The sequence below is a fragment of the Centrocercus urophasianus genome, unplaced genomic scaffold (assembly GCF_019232065.1).
Source record: "Centrocercus urophasianus isolate 14NV4802_14NV808 unplaced genomic scaffold, USGS_Curo_1.0 seq_22, whole genome shotgun sequence".
In the NCBI taxonomy this organism is placed as follows: Eukaryota; Metazoa; Chordata; class Aves; order Galliformes; family Phasianidae; genus Centrocercus; species Centrocercus urophasianus.
The window spans coordinates 9,150,196-9,168,049 of NW_024884778.1; the positions used below are offsets into that span (position 1 = coordinate 9,150,196).

The 17,854-nt window shown below is 45.5% G+C and overlaps 2 protein-coding genes and 2 long non-coding RNA genes across 5 annotated transcripts in view; 2 read left to right on the top strand and 2 right to left on the bottom strand.

Moving 5' to 3' along the window:
• LOC122163005 overlaps positions 1-323 on the bottom strand; it is a 3,830-nt gene extending 3,507 nt beyond the window's left edge. The window contains exon 1 of the long non-coding RNA XR_006169758.1: positions 254-323. This is a non-coding gene — a long non-coding RNA (uncharacterized LOC122163005). The remainder of the gene's footprint in view (positions 1-253) is intronic.
• The window catches only part of ZXDC (ZXD family zinc finger C), a 13,050-nt gene extending 630 nt beyond the window's left edge, over positions 1-12,420 (top strand). Inside the window, 11 exon segments of the mRNA XM_042823821.1 lie at positions 1-27; positions 29-479; positions 1,089-1,241; positions 3,686-3,764; positions 3,886-4,016; positions 4,577-4,747; positions 5,062-5,747; positions 6,538-6,622; positions 8,331-8,503; positions 9,543-9,644; positions 10,250-12,420. The exon segment at positions 1-27 is cut by the window's left edge and continues 630 nt beyond it. Of these exon segments, the coding sequence (XP_042679755.1) occupies positions 1-27; positions 29-479; positions 1,089-1,241; positions 3,686-3,764; positions 3,886-4,016; positions 4,577-4,747; positions 5,062-5,747; positions 6,538-6,622; positions 8,331-8,503; positions 9,543-9,644; positions 10,250-10,336 (2,145 nt within the window). The 3' untranslated portion in view covers positions 10,337-12,420.
• Positions 12,421-12,771: 351 nt separating this feature from the next.
• CFAP100 (cilia and flagella associated protein 100) overlaps positions 12,772-17,854 on the bottom strand; it is a 10,432-nt gene continuing 5,349 nt past the window's right edge. Inside the window, exons 9-14 of the mRNA XM_042823877.1 lie at positions 17,104-17,152; positions 15,809-15,960; positions 14,867-14,999; positions 14,443-14,645; positions 13,288-13,381; positions 12,772-13,075 (exon numbers count right to left, since the gene is read on the bottom strand). Coding sequence (XP_042679811.1) covers positions 12,962-13,075; positions 13,288-13,381; positions 14,443-14,645; positions 14,867-14,999; positions 15,809-15,960; positions 17,104-17,152 — 745 coding nt within the window. The 3' untranslated portion in view covers positions 12,772-12,961. The remainder of the gene's footprint in view (positions 13,076-13,287; positions 13,382-14,442; positions 14,646-14,866; positions 15,000-15,808; positions 15,961-17,103; positions 17,153-17,854) is intronic.
• LOC122163046 overlaps positions 16,507-17,854 on the top strand; it is a 20,725-nt gene continuing 19,377 nt past the window's right edge. For both annotated transcript variants that reach the window (XR_006169772.1, XR_006169773.1), the window contains exon 1: positions 16,507-16,592. This is a non-coding gene — a long non-coding RNA (uncharacterized LOC122163046). The remainder of the gene's footprint in view (positions 16,593-17,854) is intronic.

Below are 17,854 nucleotides of genomic sequence, written 5' to 3' on the forward strand. Positions count from 1 at the left end.
GGAAAGGCCTCCCCGCAGCGCGGCTCGGGGCAGGGGAAGGCCGGCGGCCCCGCCGGCCTTCCCCTGCCCCGAGCCGCGCTGCGGGGAGGCCTTTCCCCGCAAGCAGCAGCTGCGGCTGCACCGCCTGACGGCGCACGGAGGCGGAGGGGAGGACGGCCGCGGGGCGGCGGCTGGGGGGCCGGCGCGGCCGTTCGGCTGCCCGGTGCCGGGCTGCGCCTGGTCCTTCGCCACGGCCTACAAGCTGCGGCGGCACCTGCACTCGCACGACAAACTGCGGCCCTTCGCCTGCGCCGCGCCCGGCTGCTCCAAGCGCTTCACCACCGTCTACAACCTGCGGGCCCACAGCCGCGCCCACGAGCAGGAGGCGGCGCACAAATGCGAGGCGTGCGGGCAGCGTTTCCCCAGCGCCGCCCGCCTCGCCGCCCACCGCCGCCGCAGCCACCTGGAGCCCGAGCGGCCCTACCGCTGCGACTTCCCCGGTAAGCCGCGCCCGGAGCCGGGCTCGCGGGGCTCCGTGCCTGTCTCGTCCGTCCCCGTAGGGCCGCCCTCGGGTTAGCCCGGGGTCCCAGTTGTGCTCGTTTTGCTTCCTTGCAGCTTCTTTTTCCTTTCCTTTTGGAGCCTCCGGGAACGCCTAGCTCCTTGACACCCTCGTTAACAAGGGGGAGGTTTGGGATCGGGGGGTGCTGCTGTGCCGGGGTGGTGGAACGCCAGCAATGGAAGCGCCAGCCTTGGGTTGTGCACCTTACACAGGCTTAGGTTGCCTGCTTTGGCTGAGTAACTGTAACCCCTGTTTGTCTCTTGTGGGTCTGGATATAATATTGAGGGCTATTAGGAAAACTTTCTTCTCAGAAAGAGTGATAAGGCACTGGCACTGCTGTCCAGGGAGTGGTGGAGTCACTATCCCTGGAGGTGATTGGGAGCCTTGGAGATGTGGCCCTGAGGCATGTGGTTGTTGGCATGGTGGTTGTGGGTTGACAATTAGAATCAATCTTAGAGAGCTTTTCCGACCTTAACAATTGTAGGAAAGCATCCTTCCTGGCTCACTTGCATACCAACCTGGTGCATGTTTGTTTCCTGTCTCTCTGTAGGTTGTGAAAGGACGTTTATCACAGTGAGTGCGCTGTTCTCCCACAATCGGGCCCACTTCAGGGAGCAAGAACAGTTCTCCTGCTCGTTCCCAGGCTGTAACAAGCAATATGACAAAGCGTGTCGGCTGAAAATCCACATGAGGAGCCACACAGGTACTCACGAGGGCAGCGTGTGCCTGGGGAAGGCACATAGAGGATGGGCTGTGAACAGTGGGATTTGGTGTGTTGGAAGGGCTGAAGGGCACAGAGGTGGGAGGGATGGTGTGGTCTGTCGTCTGCTTGTTGCTGTCCTTGGCTTTCCTGGTTTCGTGGTTCTACAGTTTAAGAAGTGTCATTTTGATTAAGTGAAGGGTCATAGAAGTGATGCAACTAAGCTCTTCGTATTGTAATAATCAGCATAGAGCTGTGGTCATGAAAGCAGGAAAAGAGCTTCCAGTCATTCATTCTGAGTAGTGCTGTAACTGGTTATCTGAGCACATTCAAGGTAGTTGTGGAGTACTGGGGAAGTATCTGGGGGAAAATGGGGAGAGCACTGTGAAAGGTCAGGTTTTGGAAAACAGTCAAGGAAAGGTAAGTATTGAATGCAAAGAGCACAAAACTGAGACACAGGTTTTTGATTGGATGTGCTAATAACGATCTGTGCTCCGTGATGCATATGGAGATGTGCAGTGGCCTTGAGGTAAAGAAAGTGCTGACTGTAGAGGAAGGGAGAGGGCATCACTGCTTGAAGAGAAAGCTGAGGTGCTGAATGAGTTCTTCACCTCGGTCTTCACTGGTGGCCAGGATTCTAGTCTTTTTCACGTCCCTGAACCCTGCATCCCCAAACCTCTATGTGGGGACCAAGGAGGTAAATCCCTCCCCACTGTAAGGGCAGAGCAAGTCCGAGAGTGCCTCCTTAGACTGAATGAATTCAAGTCTATGGGGCCGGATGGCGTGCATCCCAGGGTCCTGAAGGAGCTGGCTGAGGTGGTTGCCGAGCCACTCTCCATCATATTTGAGAAGTCGTGGCTGTCAGGTGAGGTCCCGGATGACTGGAGGAAGGGTCACGTCACTCCCATATACAAGAAGGGGAGCAGGGAGGACCCGGGGAACTACAGGCCGGTGAGTCTCACCTCCGTGCCTGGGAAGATCATGGAACGGATCCTCCTGGACAACATGCTCGATCACATAAAGAATGAGCATGTGATCCGAGACAGCCAGCACGGCTTCACCAAAGGAAGGTCATGCCTAACTAATCTTGTGGCCTTCTATGATGGAGTGACGGCATTGGTGGACGAAGGGAAGGCGACTGATGTCATTTACCTGGACCTGAGCAAGGCCTTTGACATGGTCCCCCACCACATCCTCATCTCCAAATTGGAGGGAAGTGGATTTGATGGGTGGACGACCCGATGGGTAAGAAACTGGTTGAAAGGCCGCAGACAGAGGGTGGTGGTCAATGGCTCTATGTCCAGGTGGAGGCCGGTAACAAGTGGTGTCCCCCAAGGGTCTGTCTTGGGACCGGTGCTCTTTAACATCTTTATTAATGACATTGATGAGGGAATTGAGTGCACCCTCAGCAAGTTTGCTGACGACACCAAGCTGAGTGGTGCGGTTGATACGGTGGAAGGAAGGGATGCCATTCAGAGGGACCTCGACAGGCTGGAGGGCTGGGCTTGGGTGAACCTAATGAGGTTCAACACGGCAAAGTGCAAGGTTTTGCATTTGGGCCGGAAGAACCCCAGGCACCCGTACAGGCTGGGAGGAGTGGTCCTTGAGAGCAGCTCGGCAGAGAAGGACCTGGGGGTCCTGATGGACGAGAGACTGAACATGAGCCAGCAGTGCGCTCTGGCAGCTCGAAAGGCAAATGGGATCCTGGGCTCCATCAGGAGAGGGGTGGTCAGCAGGGACAGGGAGGTGATCGTCCCTCTCTACTCGGCTCTTGTGAGGCCCCATCTGGAGTACTGTGTCCAGGTGTGGAGCCCTCAGTACAAGAAGGACATTGAGATTTTGGAGGGGGTCCAGAGGAGGGCGACTAGGATGATCAGGGGGCTGGAGCACCTCCCCTATGAGGACAGGCTGAGGGAGTTGGGCTTGTTCAGCCTGGAGAAGAGAAGGCTGCGGGGTGACCTCATTGCAGCCTATCAATACCTGAAGGGAACCTACACCCACGAGGGGAGTAAACTCTTCAAAAGGGCTGACAACAGCAGGACTAGGGGAAATGGATCGAAGTTGAAGGAGGGAAGATTTAGGTTGGATGTTAGGGGGAAGTTCTATACAAGGAGAGTGGTTAGGCCCTGGAACGGGCTGCCCAGGGAGGTTGTGGATGCCCCGTCCTTGGATGTGTTTAAGGCCAGGTTGGACAGGGTCCTGGGCAACCTGATCTGAATGTGTGTGTTTGGTGGCCCTGCTAGGCAGGGGGGTTGGAACTACATGATCCTTGAGGTCCCTTCCAACCCGGGTGATTCTGTGATTCTGTGATTCTGTATGTGATTTACCCGAGGTGGTGGTTGAATCTTGTAGTCTTGAAATAACTGAATTTAAGCAGCATTGGGGATTTCTTAATCAAATACCAGTGTGTGATGTCGTATTGTTAATGTGACCTTTCTTTGCTTAAGGTGAGAGGCCTTTTATCTGCGACTTCGAAGGCTGTGGCTGGTCTTTCACCAGCATGTCCAAGCTGTTGCGACACAAGAGGTAGCATTTTCAGATTGTGCTGTTTATTCTAAGTCCCTCTCTGTTTGTTAGATTTTATTTTTCCTTCCAGTAGTCAAGCAGTGGATGTGGTCTTGTTGATGGTGATTCTGTTTGTTTGTAGGAAACATGAAGATGACAGGAGGTTCACTTGCCCGGTGGAAGGCTGTGGGAAGTCCTTCACAAGAGCAGAACACCTGAAAGGCCACAGCATAACCCACCTCGGTACAAAGCCATTTGAGTGCCCAGTAGAAGGTACTGCTCAGCTCTTGCATTAACTGGTACCTGGTGTGTGCTGCGTAAATAGAGGAAAGCTGTGTGCTTTTCCCCAAACACAAGCTAGTTACAGGAGCAGAGGGAGAATTCTAACAGAATCAGAAGAGATAAAACTGAAGGTCCATCACTTCAGTTGGATTCCAGGAATGTAGAAGGTTGGGTATGATCTGGAGTATTCATCTTCACAAAGTAAAACAGCTCTTCTTGGTGGTTGTTTCTCCTTTTAATGGTTTTACCAGCAGTTGTCACCAAGCATTTTCACTTAAAATACCATAGTGGGGAAGGAATATATTGAGTGACTTAGCATTTCTTCTTGTCAGAAGTGGCTTGCTGAGCTGTCCTATCCACTGAGATGTCCTTGATGTAAAACGAGAGGTCGTATATTTGGCTTTCTTCTGAGTCCTCTGAATGTATGTCCAGATGCTACAGACCAACAGAGAGTTCTGCAGCACTGCTGTGATTTGTTTTGTAGAGACACTAAGCCTGAACATCAGGCTGAAAGAAGCTGAGTCCTTAAAGCCATCTGTATCTTCTTGCAGGCTGTTGTGCAAAATTCTCAGCACGGAGTAGTCTGTACATTCATTCCAAAAAACATCTTCAGGATGTGGACTCTTTAAAGACTCGCTGCCCTGTGTCCAGCTGTAATAAATTGTTCACTTCCAAGCACAGTATGAAGACACATATGGTCAAACAACACAACTTCAGCCCAGGTAGGGGATTTGTTTCAAACTGTGTGAGGTGCCGCAGACCAACTCAACGTCTCTAAAAGCTTCTTCCTCTGATCATTCATATTCTTTCATTCTCAGTGTCTGACGAAAGCTCTGATTTATAACCAAACCCTCCCCAAAAAGTTGAATTTTTAGTGGGCTGTTGCATGTTTTACTGCCGTTGGGTTCCCTAAGAGCGGGTAATAGTCTACTGGATTTCTTTCAAATTTTCACAACTCCTTCTCATGGTAAGTCAAACTCTTTCCTCCTTTCTTTGTCCCAGCGATTAAAAATGTCCAAACTGTATTCCATTGCAGATCTCCTGACGCAGCTCGAAGCAACCAGCTCCCTCACACCCAGCAGTGAGCTCACCAGTCCAGGACACAGCGACCTCAGCAACATAGACCTCGTTTCCCTATTCTCCAACGTGTCCAGCAACAATTCGGGAATCTCGACAGACATGGCGCTAGTGAACTCTGGAATCGTCACCATAGATGTTGCCTCAGTAGGCTCAACTCTTGGAGGAAACCTGCCTGTCAGTAGCAGTTCTTTAAGCCAGGCAGTCGATCCCTTGATACTGGTGGCCAGCAGCGATATGCCGCAGAGCCTGGACAGTTCTCTCTTGCTGGGAACTGGGACAACAGTTCTACAGCAAAGCACTTTAAATTTGGATGATGTACAGACTGTCAATGCTGAAGCGTTGGGTTCGCTGGCGTCGTTGTCAGTGAGGAATCCCAGTCAGGATGTGCACGGTTTGACTTCCAGCAATAATTTAACAATTGACACAGCCACTTTGACTCCTTCTAGCAGCCTTGGTGGTACCAATGTGCCTGAGTTACTGACACCAACTAAAATGGAACGGAATTTGCTTCCCAGCTCGGATGTTGTTGGTCAGCAAGAGGGCAGCAAAGTAGTGACTCAGTTTGTTTTCTCCAACCCTCCAGGAAGCTACAGCGCTCAGAAAGAAATGGATCTTAGCACAATGACTGGCAGCTCGTTTTTGGTACGCAGTAGCTATATTCATTTACCCTTAGATGACTGAGACGCCCTGAGTTTGGGGATATCCACTGCTACTCACACCTTCCAGGCAGGCTTTTCTTTTGGTTTCTGCAGGTTATGTGCTTTGGCTGGTTTTTGATGAAGGTTGTAGAATGTGACATTGATCAGTGTGTTGTCAGAAGTAGCTGCAGTGTGGTGATGAGAAAATTTGGAAGAAAGATTAAGAAAAATTGGAATTCTGGTGGGGAGAGTGAAATGAAGGCTTTTTAAAGTAGGGTTTTAGAAAGCAACCATCCATTTATCTGAGGATGAAATGGGATTTGCAAGAAAACCCAAGGCCAAGAAGATGTGGTATCTCACGTTACTTACATACAGGGAAAGATTTTGCATTGGGAGAGAAACTGAAACGTTTTCTCCTCAGCCTTCATTCCCGTAGCTGTTTCAAATACTCTTCCCACTTTGCTTTATCATGTTGTTGGAGGCCTGTTTGTTTGCAGCATGAAGTGTTCCTTCTATTGCCGTGTTTACCCTATTAAAATATGAATGCTTATAATTATGAAGATAATTTCCTTTTGTGTTGAACTCCAGATATTAAATACAGGGAATTCATGGAAACTAATCAGAAGAGTTTGGGAATATAGAGTTCAGTATTTGCAATATAAGATAACCACTACTGGGAACTCATCAGTATGGTTTCATTGCCTTGGCTTTTTCTTGCATTCAAAATATTTGCATTTCTTGGCTTTTTTTCTTTTTTTTTTTTTTTTTTCTCTTCTTTTTTCTTTTAAACTTAGGAGAGCAGTGGGTCTGCGAGAACAGACTACAGAGCCATTCAGCTGGCCAAGAAGAGAAAACAAAAAGGGAATGGGAGCAGCACAGGTGAGAAGATATTGCGTTATATGTGCTAAACACAATTATAAAAGGGTTTGGCAGTGAAATAGGAACAGGTATCTGAGTACACGTTTAAGTACCATATCCATTTATTGGTAGTTAAAATAGTTGTGCGCACGGTGTGCCATCTGTTAAGTGTGGAACACCAGTTCCACAGTAAGCTTGCAAAGAAATCTTCGCCTTATGTTCCATGGCTGTTATAAAAGTAATACTCCTCTGTCCCTTCATCTGCTTTTGATTTTTGTTATTAAAGCAACCAAAAGAAGAAGATTTTTTACTTTCCGTTGTTCATGCTTTTGATTGTACCTTGTGAGTTCTCTTCTGTATAGATAATGAAGAGATCAGCAGGATTTGCTTTGCTTCTTTTTTTGCGTAGTAGCAATGTCTATGCAGCATTAAGGAATTATTTCGTATTTATTTCTTCAGTTATCTAGAAATACTCAAAACTCTCCGTTACACAGAAGCTTTGTAGAGAGCAGGGTGATATTTTAGGTCACCATTTCAGATGTGTTGCCTTTCTCTTAAAAAGTAAAAGCTGTCCGATGTGGATTTGTCAGATGGGATGTGATTGGTGGCTCACTGTGCTGGGAGACGATCTCAGGTGTCTGAATTACATCTGCCCCTTGGTGCTGTGGTGGAAAATCTGTTCTGTTTTATATATGGTTTAGTTCTCACTGCCTCTTGTATCTGTAAAAGGGAAGGTGTTAAGGTAAGTGAAGTGACAAGTTCTGAATTGAGCATCGTGACACGCTGTTCATTGTATAATCTGTATCTGTTCATGTTGTCTGGTTCAGTGAGACGTCATGCAGATACAGAGCTGCTTTATGAAGCTTAGTGCTAAGTGTGCTTGTATCATAAAATGCGTGCATGTGCCCAGTGTTGGGACATTTGTTTACACAGATGATTGTACTAAATCTGCACCTGTTTCTAAAGTGGTCTCACAACATCCCTATTTCCTTTCTCACTCTGGTCTGCTGGTAGTCAGCCTTCACCAGCTGCTGTTGCCTTAATGCCATGATGTGATTCTCGCAGTGATCACAAGTCTTGTATTTCTCATTAGTTTAGCTAGGCTGCATAAGCACCGTAGAGTGAAGTTTGTTTTTAAAATGAAGTTATCTGAGCCTTTTATTTACTTAGATTAAAAATCAGACAAACAGATGACAGGATTTTATCCATTAAGTTGGTTTTTTATTACCTTGGTGGCTTTCAGCTAGTTGTGTAAAGCTGGTTCAGCCTGTCCTTCATATTTCTGGAAGTAGATGAGCTTCACTATGATTTATTATTATTATTATTATGATTTGAAAAAAATGATGTACATAACTTTTCAGGAAATAAACAGAAAAATAAAAAATGGAAAATGCGATTTCACTTCCCGATTCCTTTCTGTAGCTGTGCAAACGTGTCAGCATTTCTGTGCTACCAGAGGGGAGAGCCCTAAGCTTAGTGGTTTGTGGTGTGGTTCTTTGCCATTCATGTAAAATAACTGCTCAGTCAGCACCTGGAGTTCAGTGACTGATTGCTGTGGCCTTTTTGCTGTCAGATGGTGCTTAATTACGCTGTACTGTTCCATGCATTTCCCGTGTCGTGTGATTGGTGGTGCAGGGTAAACTGACTGCATAGAACTGAAAAACACGAGCAAGAAACTTTGGCAAATTGCTTCTGACCACCTAAATATTAAACTTTTTTATTTTTTAAGGGACAACTGGCTCTGGTCAGAGGAAAAGCAAGGGTGGTAAAGTAAGCCCCACCAATTTCTCATCGTCCGCTCCCGGTGGTCGGCTGGGTGGCAGCGTTGTTCTGCCGAATGGAGGGCTGACGATAAGGGACCCTGCAACGGGAGCACAGTATGTGCAAATTCAGCTTCTTCAGGTGAGAACTGAGGAGAGGAAACATCTTTACCTTATTATTCTAGCTGGAGCATCTGTAGAAGAATCTAAACGTGTACTCCTCGAGATGGAAATCAGAGGTCTTCAGTGTGTGCTCTGTTCGTCGGGGCACTTGCCCACACGCTCATGGGAAGTTTATAAGAAAAGTGGCTTTAGAGAGGTCTGGAAAAGCCTGAAAACAGCTGATTCAATCATGCAACTGCTGGGACTAGAACCAATGGGCTGTGGAAATAGATGTTTTTATTTTGTTAGTGCTAATATTTTCAGTCCAGCCTGGATCATACAGTGGGCACTGTAACTGCAGGGGGGAGCATTTTGTTCATCTTCCTGAGCGCAACTTTTTCTTCCAGTCCTTGCTGAGAATGTGTGTGCTCTATTCTTGTTCCCTCTTTTCACCGAATGTCTTACATTGCTCCATCTCTCCCATATACAAAGTTAATAAGGATGGTGTGAAGATTCCCACAAAATGAAGTTTCAGCTGAAACTGATTTTCCTCTTAACAGCTGAAATAAAAATTAAGATTTCTCTGTCTAAAAGCACCTAATAATCTGTGTGGACTGATCAGTGGAGTATTTTGAACAGTACACTTTTAGCCTGGTGCATATCTGTGTAGTATCCAGAGAGATGATAGGTTCTTTCTGCTTTATTCCTAACAAGATTTGATACATGAGAAGCAATGGGGGGAATGCTTTGTCTCTTTCTGATGGGTGTAAATGCAACTTTTCTGTTAAGTAGCAGCTTCACGTAGCTTGTATCCGAGCCTTAAATATAATGGAAGGTGAACCTTTCCTTCCCTTTTAGATCTGGACAATTTTCCTAGTTGATTATAATAGGGACAATAGGTTGTGTACTGAATAAGGTTTGAATTTAAGTGGTAGTTAGGATTTCTCTTATCTTTGTGGATGTAGGCCTCGTACAGTGCAGTGGCTTTATCAATTCTTTAAGACTCTGTGGCTGAGTGGAATTTATTGTTCTGAGATGCTTTGGAGTCTTCTAACAGCATCACATTTCTGCCTTCACAGGATGATCCCTCAGGAGAGGGAGATTTGCCCTTTCAGCTGAGCTCTCAGTCCTCCTCATCACATTCTCAGCTTACGGTGGATTTACCTGTTCACATACTTCAGGTACAGCATATCAGAGCCATTGGGTTTTATGGCCTTGCTTGAAAAGTGAATAGTTCATTCTAAACACCGATGTTCTGCGTAATGGAAACACCTTGTTTACTATGAGGAGTTCAGATTCAATTGCAGGAAGTAGAGAAGTGTACTGCAAGGGTTATCTTGTGTGTGTTACCAACCTTTGACATGTCACAGGTGGTTGTTTTTCTACCTCTGTTAGTGGGTAATGAATAACAAAATGTTACTCATTTATTATTGGAGTGTCCCGTCATTATCCTTATCCTATCCTGTAGATACTGTGCAGGTCAAGATTGAGTATCAGAACTGATATGTGTGTAATGGTCTGCAGGAAGGATGGGAAGTGAGACAACAAAATCTTGATCCTAGATGTCAGAGAGGTGTCTACATGGGAATGGCAGTTAGGTGAAAAACAGAGAAGCGGTGTCTGAGTGGGTCACCAGAGTAGGAAAGCTTTGGAACAATTCAAGCCATTCAGAGCATTTCTCTGATCTTGGGTTAATGTCAGGATGTTCTTACTGATAAGCATTAAGAGGTGAAAGTACTGAACTTCTCTGCTGTTTTTGTTTGTTTTTTTTTTTTTGCTTCAACAGGAACCACACAATTCTGCCGAAGACGATGCAGGTTCTGATAACTCTCAGTTCACTGGAAGCACAATAAACTTACAGGATCTGGAATGACCATTATTAAGGACAGTTACTTGAAAGCCAATTGAGCAATCGTGTCTGGACAAAATAAGAGAACTCTGTGGGTCTTCTTCTGAGGAGAATAGGAAAACTAGGAGTACTGGATTACGGTTGTGCTTTTTGCAATTTGCTAAAGGCAGTTACAGCTGAAAGGTTTTCTTAACAAGTGTAAATCCTACTTGATGTGCCTGTGTAGCATAACCCAGCTGCCTAGCGGTTGCAGCCCAGCGCAGGCTGCTGTACAGTGTTGTTTCAGGGAGAAGTACTCGATTAAACTTCAAACTGAGGTAATATTTACTGTTTTCAGAGGAAAGCAAGTATTCTGCAGCTAACAGAAATTAATAATCCTGCCTATGACGGCTCAAACTTTCCTAAAATTTACAGATATTTTACATGCACACACGTGCACACAGATTGTTCTGGCCCCCGTGTTTTGGCAGAAAACTGGAATCAAGTGTCACATGTAACAAAGCTGATGCCCTACACCATGAAAATGAAATGTTCTAAAGTTTTTGTTTTAGCAAGCTAGATTCTGCATATTAACTTAGCTGTGAATCAGTTTGTAGCTCATGTTGAGTTTCTCCCTTTCCTTGTTCCCTCATCCCAAATAATCTGCTGAATTCTTCCAGCAAAACTTGAAAGAGAAACGCAATAGAATTGTACTCACTGTAAGTGATGAGCTAAGACTCCAAGTGTCGAGAGAGGTTGGTTTTTATCTTTGTGTTCCCTTTTTTGGGAGGGATTTTGACAGTCACATAAGTTAAGCACCTTGATTATGTCTCACCTACGAACTGCTGCCAGGTTGCTTGTAAACTGGCCACTACCTTCTTATTTTTTATATATTTTATTATTATTATTTTTTAACTCTGTCAACACTTGTTCTTTACTGATATCCCAGAGTATCACATGCATGTGGGGTTTTTGACTGGTTTACAGAATATGCAGTTGTTAGAATTTCATGGGAGGGGAAAAAGAGCTGTTAGTAAGACCTGCCTCACTGAAAAACTGCTATTTCTACTGGAGGGCAGTGGAAGAGGTTGTACATACTGAACTTGTCTGGACTGCAAACACCTAAGTAAGTATAGAATTGTATAGGGGGGAAATTAAAAACAGCCTTTGGTTATATTTTGAGGTAGTAATTTAAAGGTTTCTCATGGTGGTGTACTAAATGCCTATAAAATGACGTATAGGAATTTGATAGAACGGTGTATGTAATGGTTTTTTTTATTCTCAATGAGGTGTGTGTGCACATATGTGTCTTTTTTTACAGAATAAGGTATGTCATGCAGAAAAATATTGTGATCTTTCTAATCTTGCACATATTTATTTGACAGTTATACTGATGTTGAATTCACATGAGGTCATTCAGAAAAGCTTTTACTTCCTGTGCCTTTTTGAACTATGTATGTGTCCAGAAGAATGCTTTTTTTGGTTGATGACTTAATGGGAAAAAAGAAAAAAAAGTATGCAGGTTACATCCAACTTCAGATCCCAATTCCTGGACAGTATTTTATCCTCTGGTTGAACCAGTTTTATTTTTCTATCTTTTGTTTAAGTATCTGAGCATTGAGGTGTCTCTGTTCCTTTCATCCTGAGTTTACAGCTTATGCCCAGGGATTCTTGTTACCCTCTCAGGTGGGGTTTCCAAACCAAACTCGCTGGTAGGGGAGATCATTTACTTGATGGCTGTGACCACAACATAGAATCCTCTCCTGAAAGGTAGGAAGGTGGAGGAGGAATCATGCTGAAGGGATAAGCGATTCTTGCTCAGTGCTCACCGTGCTCCATCTCTAAAAGCTGAGACTCCTCAAGCTGCCAACGCCTGTGTTATTCTGTTCTCAAGGACCATACCAGTTCTTAATCTAATACAGTGGCCAAGGAACACTCCATCTTTTTATGGGACTTGCAACTTAATCTTTCTACTTCTGAAAATGTACCTCACTCAGCTTTGTAAATGAATGTAAAGTGCTAACCTCTTGGGGCCGACAAATGGATCACTTGGCTTGAAGTCCATTGCTGGCAATGGATGCCTGAAGAACTACTGGTGCAAAAGGGTTAATAAAGCTTTTTTTTATGGTCAGCTTGTCACTGGGTATTGTTCTTTATATGATTGCACCTGACATACAGTTAATGGTCAATGGCTTTGTTTCTGTAGAGCTTGTTTGTTTTTTTCCTCCTTTGTATCTTCACAGTAGCAGAGTGGAGTCCACCAATCCATCCTTCAGATTAAGGCAGAGACTTCATTTTATAGCTATTCACCTGATCTGTGGTTATGATAAATGGTAAGTGCTTGGCTTAGTTGTGCCATGGCAAAATTGTTACCTAGGACATTGGTCAGGTTTTTAGGGATAGAGCTATTTGCATCAACAACTGAATGAGAAAAGCATTGCTAGCAGGAGCCAAAGAAGCAAATTAAGAGCATTTATTTTATTTCCTTAGTTAAGAAAAACAATGAGTGGTTGCCTGACGCTCCTTTCCTTTGGGTCTTGCAGAGGTAGGAGGAGTTTCGTGAAGTTCATGATGTTCTCACACTGCAAATAGCTTAAGCTCAGACTGGAGCTACAGAAACCTTTTTCTAGAGTGCTGTCAACCCTATGTTAAGTAGTAAAAGCTGTGCTGTCAGGTAAAATAGTACAGTATTTCTTCTTTCTCCTTATCCCTTTGTTCTTGGTTGCGCTTTTTCTTTTCCTTCCTGGCAGGTGGGCTGGAACGGAACATCAGCCTTCTGCCGGTCTGCAGAGAAAGAGGCAGCAGTGTTTGTTAGAACAGCACCACGAACCACGTGTGCTGTAGGGTTCTCTTGCTGCTGGGGATCATGCTCCTTGCTAGCTGTTTTCGTGGCAGGGTTGAGTTCCTCCCCCATTTAATGGCTGGGTTTGGGTGCCTCATCTTCCCCGAGGTGGGCTGCAGAGGTGAGGTGTGTTCCTATGGATCGCTGCACTCACCTTTTTCTGCATGATTGCCTGTGCTCTCTCCAGGGCCCGTTGCAGTTTCTCCTCCTGCATCTGCTTCCGCTGTTGTTCCTTTTCCTCTCTCAGCCTTTTGAAGGGAGCAAAAAAAGGAGGTTGGAATGTGCACAGATGTACAAATATGCTTTTGACCCATTCCTTTTCTAATAGTGTAAGACCACTGGAATGCAGGGATTTGGATATAGATGATGCTGGGTTTTAAATGCTCTTTGAAGGTTTTTGTTTTGTTACTCTTTTGTTTTGATTTTTGGAGGCAGGCCGGGGCCAAGGTTTGGTCAGATTCCTTCACAGATTCTTCTGTTCCATCCCCAGAGCAGAAAAAGTGTGTCTTGCTTCATCAAATCACAGAATCATTTTAATTGGAAGGGACCTTTAAAGGCCATTAGTCCAACTCCTTGCAATGAACAGGGACATCCACAGCTCCATCAGGTGCTTAGAGCCTGTCCAGCCTGATCTTGGGTGTCTCCAGAGCCACATTTCTTTTGTAAGTGAAGAGTACAAAATCATTCACAGAACGTAGGGAGGAAGTGTCACATCCTTTCTGCCATAAAGGCAAAGAAAGACACAGAGAAAGAAGTACAAGGAAAATGTCACTTTGGCTTTAAATTCTCAAACTGCTTTGCTGCATTGAATCTGATTTACCCAGGGATGGCCAGATACAGTCAGCTCCTCAGTTATGTCTTTGCTGTTTGCATGGGAACTTCCATTTGTGTAACAGAGCCAATGGCAATGTCTAGGAACATAAATTTGTTGCGTTAATTGACTCCTGTTTTAATTAAGAAGCACAATTTAAACTGCAGAGATTTGTAGAAGAAACATTTGAATGCCGGCATTGCTTACAGGTGCCCTATATTCTTAAACAGAGGAGTCATTTTTTGTTCAATCAGTTCAATACAGGCACTTTCCTGGCCTCTCCTAACGCAGCTCTGGGCTGCTGCTTGCTGATCCAGCTGCAAGCACTGGGAGTGTGAAATTATCAGGGGGCTAAATTGGGATGTGGGTCCCCTGGGCTTTCAGATTACTGTTAATGTTTCCTAGGTTGATCTGACAAATTCGGCTATTTCAGGGGCTTTGATTTTGATTGCCAGTAGTTAAAAATAGAAGCCTCAGTTCTAGCAGTTCTTGTCTTACCTCATTCTCTGTTCTTTTTTCTTGGCTTTTTCAATCTCTGCTATCTTTGCAGGTGGAATTCTTTCCAGGTTGTCCAGTAACTCAATGAGCTTTTTTTCTATTGCTGCTAGCATCTCCACTGTCTCCATGCCTTCCCTGATTTCTCCAATGCATTGACCATAGATCTCCCTCACTTTTTTTCTCAAGCTTGCAAGCATTTTATCCTAGAGAAAAGAGGCGATACAGTGAGATGCACCAGTTGGATCCTGCCTGGTTAGAACCACTATATCCCTCTAAAAGAATAGAGAAGGAAATCAGAATGCTTTCTCTTAGAACTTGATTGCTTGCTTCTCAGTTTGCTTAGCAGTGCCTGGGATGGATGGCTATGGCTGGAGGAGCAGCTCATGGCTGTGCTGTCCCACTTTACCTCCACCTTGGGGTGTACCTGGACATCAGCTTCACGTTCTGAGGAAAAGTCTTCAACTCTGAGCTTCAGGTCTGCTGCTCTCTCTTCCAATTTGGTGACAGTGGATTTCAAGGTGAGCAAAACTTCTTTCAGCTGCGTTCTCTCCCGATCCCTGGGCCGGAAGAGAGAGGAGCTGTTTGGAAAACTATTCTCAAAACATCTGGTTCCTCTGCTGCTTCCACCCAGGCTGTCCCCGCTGCCGCCGGTAGGTGGAAGCATCACTACACTCCTTTTCTGGGCGACTTGCACCTCGGCTCGGAGAGCAGATTGGGTTTTTCCGGGATAGCGGTTACTGGGGCCCCCCCCCCCCCCCGCGAAGAGAGAGCACAGCTAAGTAATGTTGTAGGTTTTGTGACGAGTCAGTGTGGGAAGTAGATTCCGTTTAAAAGCACTCACTTCAAATGAGAGGCACTTCAAATGAGAAAAGGTGTGTCTACCTGCCATCTGCAATCACACTTGGGTCTGATGCCTTCCTCTAGGAAGGGTTTGAGTCAAAACAGGCACTGGTCTGGATCTCTCAGGATGAGCCTTGTTTCTGCCTTTGATCTTCCTTTAGAAGAATTACACCATCCTTCCTGGCTTACAGCCCCCAATGCTAAACGCATCAGCTCCCCAGCTTGTGCCTTCAGGGCTGTGCACCAGAGTGTGAGCACTGCATCTGATAGGGAAGAAATTCTTCACAATAAATGTGGTGAGGCACTGGCACAGGCTGCCCAGAGAGGTGGTGGTGCCCCATCCCTGCAGACAGCTGAGGTCAGGCTGGATGGGCTCTGAGCACCTGATGGAGCTGTGGGTGCCCCTGTTCATTGCAGGGGAGTTGGAACAGATGGCCTTTAAGGGACCCTTCCAACACAAAGGACTGTTTGAAAGTTGGGGCTTAGGGAACCCCCCTCCCACCACTCACCACAGGGTCACACTCACTTCCTTTTTTGTGTGTTGATGAAGATGTGTTGAAACTCATTCATTTCTTTCTCTGTCTTCTGGAAATCACAGAGGTAGGAGAAATTCTGTTCCTCCATTTCCGTTAAAATAGACAGCAGTTGTTGAGGGTCAGTAAAATACAGCTCAGGCTCCTGGAGCAGAAAATGTGTGATTTTATAAATAACTGCTTGTGTAGTGTGGCAGTAAGGCTATAAGCAAGGTAAGGGCAGGTGCTCCTGATCCCAGCTGTTCTTTCTCTGCCCACGTAAACATAACTATGTAAACCTGGAGGCTTTGTCCTCAGCTCATCCTTGTTCTGCTGCTTTGATTTGAAGAAGGTGCCCTAAAGCTTGCATATGTTATTTAACAGCATTGGTCAGTATTGGAAAAAAGTGTTTTTCTACGGGAATGTTGCCTAAATAACATGTAATTTGTAGCTCACTCTCAGAAAGAGACGTTTCCATGGTTTTTGGAACGTAGAAACCGTTCAATATCAAAATAAAATGTTTTTGTGACCCTTTTCTCTCTATTCCAGATGAAAACATAAATCTGGGTGAGAGGAACGAGGGAAATGCCCTCTGGTGCCTTTGCTTACTGGAGTTATTTGTGGCTTTCCCCCAGCAGGACAGTCAGGCACGGCCCCCAAACACTGCTATGTGACCCCAATTAAATGTGCTTACTTAGGGGGTATTACTGAGCAGACCCTGGCCTAGTTTAAAGAAGTTCTGTCATGCAGCAGAATGGCTCACTGGTTTCTTATGGCAGTGGATGTGGGTGCTGAAAGGTGAGTGTTTTGCACCTGCTGATTTATTTTTTTCACTCCTGTAACCTCCAAGCAAGCCTTTTTCTGAAGCTTTGCCTCCTTACAGACAAGGGCGGTGAGATTTGTCCTCAGCAGCCAATGTGGTGAACTCAAGAAAAGCAGGTGGTAAGGCTCATTTCAGGCTGCATTTTGGGGAGCAAAAAGTGTTGCAAACATTTGAGTGAGAAATCTTCCCTTTTGGATATAGTGAAAACTTCATTAACCTCAACGCCTCCTACTGTGATCATATCTTGTTGCAAGGTGGGGAGCTTTGTAATGATGGTAGGATTTTGGAAAAGAGAGGAGAAAAGCTAAGCCAAAATATTTAAAATATGGCTTGCAAAACCATGAATATTCATACATATATAAACATATAGTTATTGGCAATGGTAAGACGTCAACCCCACAAAAAATGGTTAGAAGGTGACGGAAATCAGTTATGTCAATACATGACACAGGACAAAGTTAAATATTTCAGTGTTAGGCTTCTGACCTCATCTTCATCCGAGCAGGCTTCACTCTCTTGATCCTCCGATGAATTTCTGAAAAAGCATTTTGTGTTATCAGGCCCTCAGAGAAACGACAACTCAAAAGAGACCCTGTTAATATACCATGAGTGAGGCAAGCAGCCAATGCTGACACCTACAAGCAGCCTCTGGCTCCAGCTGCAGGTAGCTGGCAGCTTCCCGTGCTGGCTGTTTGCTGCTGATCAGTCCCTGGAGCATTCACAAGTTTGGCTCCTCTTGTCTGTGGGCTGCTGAGGGGTCAGTAGGAGCTGTAACCCTGGCCCACAGGAGGAGCAAAAACCTCAATTTGTGTCTTCATAGTGCCAGGCCCACCTGCGTCCACATTGCTGCTGCCATGTGGCAGCAGCCCAATAATGGCAGTGGTTTTGTGTAAGGGGTGACCCTGTCTATGGTACGGATGCCTCTTACTGCCTGGGGCCTGTTACTGAAAGAAGATGGCAAATGCAGTGTCTACTTGGTCCTTGTGTCCTGATGACCGAACAGCTGGCTGTGGCCAACAGCACGAACCAGAAACTCAGCCACAAACAGGGCACAGAGAAGCTTTGCTCCAGGACGGTGCCCAGGTTCTCCTTTGAGGAGTAGGTTTCCTCTGTTCCAAACTCCCAGTCAGTTGAGTGCTCTCTATTATTTAAGTTTATTGAGGTTGGTTTTTTTTTTGTTTGTTTGTTTGGTTTTTTTTGGTGTTTTTTTTTTTTTTTTTTTTTTTTTTTTTTTTTT